We start from the raw sequence: 9,385 nt of genomic DNA, 5'->3' as shown, positions 1-9,385 counted from the left end.
TTGAAACCCTAGTTTGACTAATAGGTTATTTGTTTTAGGTGTAATTTGGGGTATTGGGCCTGGTTTGGGTAAATTTGGTTGTATTGGGCTGGTATTTTGGGTTTAGGTTTGGGTTTCAATTGGGCTATCTAATATTGGATTTGTTTGTTATTGTTTTGATTTGGGTCTGGGCTGAATTGGCCTACAACAAATAAGATTTTTATTTTGTTTTTATCAAGAGACTATCAAGTGACATTTTCTTAGTTGGTATAATAACAACTTTAGTTCTTATTTCTTAACTGTTATATTTTGTTGTCAATTTGAACTTGGTTCTATATAAAAATTATAAAAGAAACCAAATTTACGTAAAAATAGAAAGTTCTATATAAAATTTCTAAAAAATAAAATCTCAAAAATGTTGTTGTTGAAGAATTAATATATGCGGAAAATAAAGAAAATTATTATTCAATAGAATCTAATAACAAATTAAAAACAGAACAAATAAAAAAAATTAGATCATTACATGCTTCCTAAATGTTTCTCGAAACAAAATTAGTAATATCTACAAGTTAAGTTCCATGCCCCTAAAAGACATCTAGAACAGATATTACAAAGACTTGTGAAATCGACTTTGATGCCATTTTAAGCAAAAATACAAAATATACCACGAATGTTTTTCAAACTCAAAAATACAAAATATACTACAGAATGTTTTTCAAACTCAATTCAAAAATTCAATTAATTTAAATTATTTTTAAAATCCAAATTGTAAAAATAAAAATTATATTCGAATATTTTCTTTTCTTCTGACGAAAAAACCTTGTCAAGCAACAAGATGAGATAAAAAACGGAGAACCAATAATTTTGCTTAACATTGGGTATTGAATATTTCTATATAGATAACGCAGAGAAATTTTGGAAGGTTTAAAAGTAAATTTCCATATTTTCTCACTTTATATATTTTTGAATATTTTATTTTATTTTTCATTTTAGAATTGTTTAAATTTAAAAAATTATCATTTTATATATGGTCGAGTCAAATTAGCGAGAAAATATAAAACTAAGAACTAAAATTATTATTATATCAATTGAAAAAATATCACTTAATTGTCATACAACAAAAAAATAATTTCGGGTAAGTTTGTTGAATAATATAGTTGTGTAATTAATATTATTCAAGTAAATTAATTCGTTTAACTAGAGTTAAATCAAAATTGGAGTACCTAAAGGTGGTTAAAGTTTTGTCCATAAAGAAGTCGGCAGGTTCAAATATTACCTTACTCAGAAGGATTTAACGATTTAGGAGTTCTGAAGGATAGTGGTAGATCAGACACATGATAGGCAAGCTTACAGATTTTTGAAGTGCCTCCTGATTCTGTGTCTATGGCTCTTCAACAAGATAAAACATTTAGTGTTTTATAACATTTGAGTTTATGTAATTTTATTTTATTTTTTTCTCACTTTTAATTTATTTAAGGAAAATATAAATTGGTTGACATGGCATGTTCTTCTTTGATTTAATGTTGTTAATAACAGGGTAAAAGTGATAAAATTTGAAAACTTCAAGGACTAAATTGATAAAGAAAATACTAAAGTAATGATTGGGTGTAACTTTGAGGGCAAATAGTACATTAACCTTTTAATAAATTAATACGAACTATAAAAACAAGTTGACTTAAATATATTTATATTTAGTAAATTGTTAAACTTAAAATATATTTTTAAATAAGACATATTTTAATAACATTGATTAAAGTATATGTTGGGGATAAATCCGTGTATGCAACAAACAAGAATGGTAAAGAATAAATTGAAAAGATCGAATATACAAATTTACATGAAAAATTTACTCTAAAGAAGAGGACAAAAAACCACAGGCAAAAGAGACTTCACTGAATGAGTAAAAACCGAAAGAGTACAAGATAAAAATAATCTCAGTAAACACCCTAAACACCGAAAGAACAAAGCACTTTGACTAAAAATTTGAAATTATCTAAAACTCACAAAACTCTCTCAATCTCAAAAACAATAAAGATGATTAATCTAAATTACAACAACTCCTTTTATAGGCTAAATTCGTAGGTTAAATACAATTAAAATAAACCTAAACTAATAAGAGTTTAACTGGGAAACAATAGTAGAGTTTAATTAGGAGAAGAAAACCTACTTGAACTGGGAAACACGTCGCAACATGGCAACGTCGTATGTCCCTCGTCGGGACGTCATTCTTCGAGTTGTCGGGATGTCGAGTGTCACATCGTCAAGATGTCGGCTCTTTCTCGTTGCAACGTCGATTTGTAAATACGAGACACACTCCACAATATATTTATATGATTTTCAAATATCATTAATTTTTTAAAATAATTAATTAATTTAAACAAAAACCAAATTTATAAAACATTAAGATATTAATATGCACAAACAACCCGAGCATCACGCAAAAATCCAAACTAGTTATTAGATTATATTTATAAGATTGTTTCTATAAATTATTCATAGTTAATAATAGTTCATAAAATTTTTTATTTACTAATATTTAAAAAATCATAAATATATTATAATACTTTTATACCATATAAAATATTTTTATAATAAACTTTATGGTCGTAATTTTATAAATACACATAAATTATTTTTATAATATAATAAATTTTTAGTCATATATCACAAGCACTCATATACATTCATATTTTTATATTTATATTTATTAATAAGTTAAAATAAATTATAAGTCATTGTACTCTTTGTAAATTTAAAATTTAGTCCCTTTATTTTTATTTTTAGGAATTTAATCTTATTTTTAAAAATTTTAAATTCAGATTCAACTGGTAACACTGTTATTATTTTGCTAAATCCAAATTCATTATAATATTATTTTTTTAGTTACATGATTGCCAAGTAGATGTACCCATAGGCTGGGTCGGGCCGATCCCAACAAAATTTTAGGCCCGTTTGATAGGCTAAATTTTACACAAGCCCGACCTGAATAAAAATGCTAAAACCAAATCCCAACCCATATTAAAATTTTTTATATAAATTTTTTTAAAATATAATACAAACCCTAAACCCTTTAATAAATTAATACAAACTATAAAAGCAAATTGACTCAAATATATTTAGATTTTGTAAAATTTTAAACTTAAAATATATTTTAAAATCAACTTTTAATGTCCATAATTTTAAAATCTTTTACAGCAAATTGTTAAACTTAAAATATATTTTAAAATAAGGAAATATTTTAATAACATTGATTAAAATATATTATATGTTTTTCAAATATCATTAATTTTTAAATAATTAATTAATTTAAAGTAAAATCAAAATTATAAAAATATTACAATATTAATACACACAAACAACTCATACATCATGGGACTCGACTAATTATAAGATTAAATTTATAAAATTGTTTCTATAAATTATTCATAGTTAATAATATTTCATAAAAAAGTTGGCCAAAAATAAATTATTCACAAAGCGTAATCGTTAGGGTAGTAATTATATTCTCTTGTAATTGTAAAGAATTGTAATTCCTTAAACGTGTTTGGTGACAAAGTATAATTACATTGTAGTTCTCTATGTCATGTTTGATAGTACAAATTGTAATTACACGATTACATGATTTATATTTTTAAAAATAATATCAATTATCATAAAAATTATTAAACAAGTAAGAAAAATTAAAATTAAATCATTATATATATTATGTTAGTCCAAAAAGTAGTTGATAATACAATTACTGCTAGAAATAACAAGAAAAACAAACATTATATGCAATTTTATTTAATTGGAACACTAAATAGTTTGTAGCTAGAGGCTAAGCCAAAAATATTTTAGGGACCAAAATTAAATTGTATACTTTTACGATAGTAAAAATACAATTTCACCATTTTAATATTTATATCTTTATAATTTTTAAAGGATTAAATCAAAATTTTATCTTTTTTAAAGGGGTCAAAGTGTAATTTTACTTTTACTAATTTAAATTTTATAAACTTTAAAGGGGCTTAAATGATTTTTTTTTTCATTTTAGGGGGATCGGGCCCTGCCACCCCTCCTAGCTATGCCCCTATTTGTAGCTTTAATTATAAAAACTTATATGAACTTAATTTGGAGAAAAAATTATGCTAAGTTATAACATTTTTATAATATATAAATTAAATAACAAATATTATAAAATTTATAATATATAATCATTATAAAAAAATTTAAAGTGTAAAATACTACCTTAATTTTTGAAATAATTTTCTTAATAGATAGAATTACTTAAATTACTTCTAATATCTTTATTAATCAATTATCTTTTATGTTTGTGCATAGAAAATATATTTTATGTTGAAAATCATCTTTTCCTACAAAATTATAATAATTATTAAATTTAATTAATTCAGAAATAATAATTTATATATATGTCTTAAGAAGAAAAATTTTAATCATAATTTAAAAAACATATTATACAATAAAAATTAAATAAATTTAAAATAAAAAGATATATATCAAATTTATACATAAACTTTGGTCCAATGTGCAATTTGATACATGAACTTTAATTTGGTGCGATTATACACGTGAAACTTGAACTGTGGTTCATATATATTCATGAAACTTTGATTTTGATTCAATTACACATTTAAAGAAATGAGTGCATATATTTATTTTCATAACGGATTAATATAATTATTTGTGAATGCAATAAATCAATACAAACTGGTGCTAATTTGGTAATGTTGTTAGTGAATTGTGAAAATTGGATCAAATCAAAATTTTATATATAAAATCGTACAAAACCAAAATTTATATATGACATTGTATAAGTTGATGTAAAATTTGTTAAAATAATAAATATTAAGTTTTACTAACATATAACAGATTTAAAATTTTATATCATCAATGGATTTTCTGTTTCTAATTTTTCTTAAATTCTCTTCATAGATTAGTTTGAAAACACCTTTAGCTAAGTTTATGTATTTTTATAGATTTTAAAGAAAATTACATGTTTTAGAAACCCTAAATTTTTATTAAGGGTTTTAAAATGCAGTGTTTAAATAAAAACATGAGTTATTTTCATGTTAAGTCCCTTTCTTTTAAATTTATTACAATTTCATCCCTAATGCAATTCTGATTTTTTTATTTAAGTCCTTGTTATGTAGGTTTCAATTCATTTAATTTGGTCCTTGAACATTCCAAAAGTATGATTTTCATAGTATTACTAATTATCTTATCCTTTTATATTTCTAAACTATTTTTAATTTGTATGATTACTATTTTACAATTTTAAAATTTTGCATGATATTATCACTAATTAGTCTTAACAATTTAAAGAAATTTGGTTTCTTTTTTCCCTAATATTATTCGTAAATTGTAAAAAATTAAAATAATATATTTTAATTAATACATACAATATAGTTAATATATATATATATATATATATGCAAATTTTATTTTCATAGTTCTTAATAGTTTTATTTTATTTTAAGGAAAAAAAAAACCCCAAAAACGACACACATGCATAAATAAAACTAAAGAGTTATCGTACATAATTTGGTGAATGACATTCGGAAAATCCAAACCATAGGCATCTTCAAAAATCACATAAACAAAGTCATCACAAAGTCTATGGGCCTCCTCAATGAGTTGGCAGTACAAAGGTAAAACCAGACATCAATTATGATGTTTATTAACAACAGAAAAGCACATGGACTCATTAGTAATGTGGTGGAATCCGTGCTCCCTACCCATCCTAAGACCTCCAACAATAAGGCCTCAGTCCATCGAGACGTTGTGCGCACCACCGCACCGAAGGCTGCAAGAGGCTCCTTAGAAATCTAGGCTGCATCAACATTGATCTTGAGCTGAGCACCAAGCAAGGCTTCCTACATCAGAACTCTTGGCGTCCTAGGCAACATGGGGGCGCAAATGAAATTGTGAACTCTGAAGTCTTTCTGGAGGGTCGGGGCACAGCTAAGATCATCTTGCGGTAACATTGCCTTTCCTTGAAAAAGCTCCAAGTCCTAGCATTCCATAGTTACCAGGAGACCAGCAAGAGGCTTGTGAAAGCCTAAGTCCTACTAATTGAGACCTACAAAGTTACGAATGGCGAGAATCTACCAGTCTCGTTTTGGATAAAAATGACAAGTAAATAGATAACAACTAAACACACGCAAGCACACAAAATAATCAAGTTAGAGCCATCATGATTTAGAAGAACTGGCTGCTTTTCCCTTGCTAGTAGAAGCGGTCATTTCTTTGGCATTTCCTGAGGCTGCAGAGTTGGATTTAAATTTGAAGCTACAGGCTTCCTTAACAAAATCACTGTCCCAATCCAAAGCTGCCCACCACTCTAATTCTCCTCTGATTTTCTTTAGGAAATCTACACTATTTTCGTCAAATGGAAGTTGCCTCAAACATGGGCACCGAGATACTTCGATCTCTATAGGAGAAGAAAAGGACTTGGGGTAGCGGCAAATGATTTCCAGACTTGGCAAACAAGTCAGAGAAAGCGTCTTTAGCTTTGGGAAGACTTTGCATCCTACCATCTCACTTGTATCTTGTTCATCCTCCTCACTTATAACTTGTTTCATAGACTGACAGTCTAGAACTGTGAGGATCTCAAGATTTCTAGCATAAGCAAGGCAATCCAGGTTTCGCAACAGTGGGCAAACACCTACGTGAACCTGACGTAGGTTGTGAAACTCACCCCATCCTGGCTTTCTGATTTCTTGAAGTGAACAACAACGAAATATCTCAAGTTTCCCTAAATTTGGTAATGCATAGCTAGGACAAAGTGAAGTCAATCCCGTGCAATCGATAAGTTTTAATTTTCTAATGCATGATCGTATGGAGTATGAGCTGAATATCTTTTCAACAGAGGGGTGACAAAATATGGTGATACAAATCTTATTCATGTGACGAAATCCCTCCAACACCTCCAAGAAAGCAAGTTCATCATCAACTGAAACTTTCACTTCATCAAAGTACTCCATCACCCCAGTCATTTTACTATACACCTGCAACAGTGAAAGACAAGACATCACCTCCTCCAGTGGGATCTCTTTAAGGTGCATAGTATAATCCAGTAACAAACACCTCAGGTTTCTCAAATTCGAAAGGGCCGTAGGTAGCTTGGTTATGCTTGTTAATGACAAATTTAGGTACTGCAGCATTCTCAATCTTCCAATCTCCGGAGGCAACTCAACCAATCCTTGATTACCCGATAAATCTAAAGCTGCCAAACCAGTCATGAACTCGAAGAAGCCACCAGGAAATGCCTTGACCAGTGTATCTCTTATGAGCAGAGTCGAGAGATTAGGGCAAGTTGGTGGGTAATGGATGATCTCTCTGTCACTACAACCCCACAACGCGACCCAACTTGAGTCTATCCATTTGTTGAACTCTTGATCGGTAAGCCTCCCACTTCTTGCTACCAAAACCTTGTTCTTATTTTTCTCTTCGTCACGGGCTAGCCACAGTGCCATGTCTCGGATCATATCATGCATCCAAACAAATTCCATAGATTCATCAGCTTCCAACAAACATGAAAGCTTTAAAGTGCAAATAATGAATTCTCCTTGCTCGCGTGGACTTGTTCCATTTAAAAGACCCTCTCCTATCCATAGGTCAATAAGCTCATCGACGCTTATCGTGCAGTTCTCTGGGAATATAGAACAATATAGAAAACATTTTCTAGCGATGGGAGAGGTAAGGCTGTCATAGCTAAACTTGATAGGAGGAAACACTAAATTTCCCATACCTGAAAATTCTGATGGGTAGCTTTGCAACATCTCAACTGCACAGATCCAATCATGGTAAGTCTTCCTACTAGCCATGACGCTCCCAACAGTGAGCAGTGCAAGTGGCAAACCACTGCACCTTGCCGCAACAATTTCAGCTAACTTCGGAATCTCTGGATCAGATTTTAAGTTGTGCTCCCCTACCGTCATCGAAAATAAACGCAGGGCTTGTTCTGGTGGGAGACATTCCACTTTAATTCTCTCTTGAGCTCCTATGTAACCGCACAACTCCTCCGAACGGGTAGTAAATATTATTTTGGACCCATTTCCCTTGTCTGGTAATGGGATGCCTAAGCTGATGAGTTGGGATCTGAAGAAGCTATTCTGAACACCATCCAATAGCAACACAAACCTTGTACCGCTTAAGAGCCTGAATATCTCACGCGCTCTGTCGTTCTCGTTTGAACACTTTTGCCATATGTCATCTGAGATCTCCAATTTCCTCCGAACGATATCTTGAAATTCCTCAACTTTTGTTGCTTCGGATTGTGTAACCCAAATCACGCTATCAAACACATGGTCCCGGATAGAGAATTCATTGTTGATTTTCTTCAAGAGGGTTGTTTTACCAACCCCACCGATTCCGTATAAACCAATAATCCCCACGTTTCCATCCTCAATTTTTTCCCATACGGGTCCAACCTTAGAGTCTAGGCCAACGGTATTCTCCATAGGAAATAGAGTCACCATCTGAGGGCGACGCGGGGGGGTGGGAGGGGATGGTAGGGGGGGCAGCCTTACAGTGACGGCTGCAAAATCCCCACTCTCTAACAGTTTCTTCACTTCTGCTGTCTTCTTTAACACTTTCTTCCCGATCTTGTAGGCTGTCTGCAAATTCCTGGGACAGCAGCCAAGACATTTCCTCTCAACCTGAAGATTTCCTTCATGGATAAGGGCAATTACTTGCTGCTCAATAGTTTCTACGTTTCTCAACCATTTTTCCACTCGGTTCGTAACCATCTCCTGTTGTGACCTCACACCCATCTCTACTCTTTCCTTCACATCATCTCTCTGGTCACTGAGGTCATCCATTGCAGTTCTCAACTCTTCTAGCCGTTTGCCGAGGTGTTTCACATGCGCGACATGCTTGGCACCGAAACCCCACAAACCATGGATGACCCTAAGGACTGGGCTCACGAAATCCATTTCTCAAGGATTCACTAGAGTTTATCACCAAGAAATAAATGGAAGAGATGACATCGATAATCAAATGAAGCTAAGCTACAACTGATATTACCAAGTTTGGTGTAAGTGACATACCACAAACTCTTACAGGCGTTTGCCGAGTTGTTTCACTAGAGTTTTTTTTTTTCTTTGTTCTATCAACGGCCATAGAAGGTCTTGCTATAAATAATAATAATAAATGACCATAGAAGCTTCTGAGAAGATACAACAAAGCCTACGGTTAGGGAAATTTTCATTTTTAATTTAATTTAATTTAATTTTTCATTTTTAAATTTTCTAAATTTTAAAAAATAATTTTAGTTTTTGTCATTTTATATATGGTCAGAGTCAAATTAAGAGAAAATATAAAATTAAGAACTAAAATTATTATTATACCAATTAAAACAATATCAATTAACAGTCCTATGATAAAAAAATAATTTTGAGTAAAT

At 30.5% G+C, this 9,385-nt stretch overlaps 1 protein-coding gene across 1 annotated transcript; it reads right to left on the bottom strand.

Annotated features, from left to right (window-relative positions):
- Positions 1 to 5,533: 5,533 nt before the first annotated feature.
- LOC105768473 (disease resistance protein SUMM2) lies at positions 5,534 to 9,084 on the bottom strand. The gene is made up of 2 exons (XM_052630579.1): positions 7,730 to 9,084; positions 5,534 to 7,630 (listed from the first exon to the last, which is right to left on the bottom strand). The coding sequence occupies exons 1-2, from the start codon at positions 8,913 to 8,915 to the stop codon at positions 6,171 to 6,173; spliced, it is 2,646 nt and encodes an 881-aa protein (XP_052486539.1). The 5' UTR covers positions 8,916 to 9,084; the 3' UTR covers positions 5,534 to 6,170.
- Positions 9,085 to 9,385: the final 301 nt, after the last annotated feature.

Source organism: Gossypium raimondii, chromosome 5 (assembly GCF_025698545.1).
Source record: "Gossypium raimondii isolate GPD5lz chromosome 5, ASM2569854v1, whole genome shotgun sequence".
NCBI lineage: Eukaryota > Viridiplantae > Streptophyta > Magnoliopsida > Malvales > Malvaceae > Gossypium > Gossypium raimondii.
This window is presented reverse-complemented; position numbering and strand designations above follow the sequence as displayed.

Bases quoted from the DNA above. Each gene is read 5' to 3' on its own strand.
- LOC105768473 (XM_052630579.1), bottom strand. From the start codon at position 8,915: ATGGATTTCGTGAGCCCAGTCCTTAGGGTCATCCATGGTTTGTGGGGT. The intron at 7,631-7,729 runs GTATGGGAAATT...CTATATTCCCAG, and splicing joins CTACCCATCAGAATTTTCAG to AGAACTGCACGATAAGCGTC.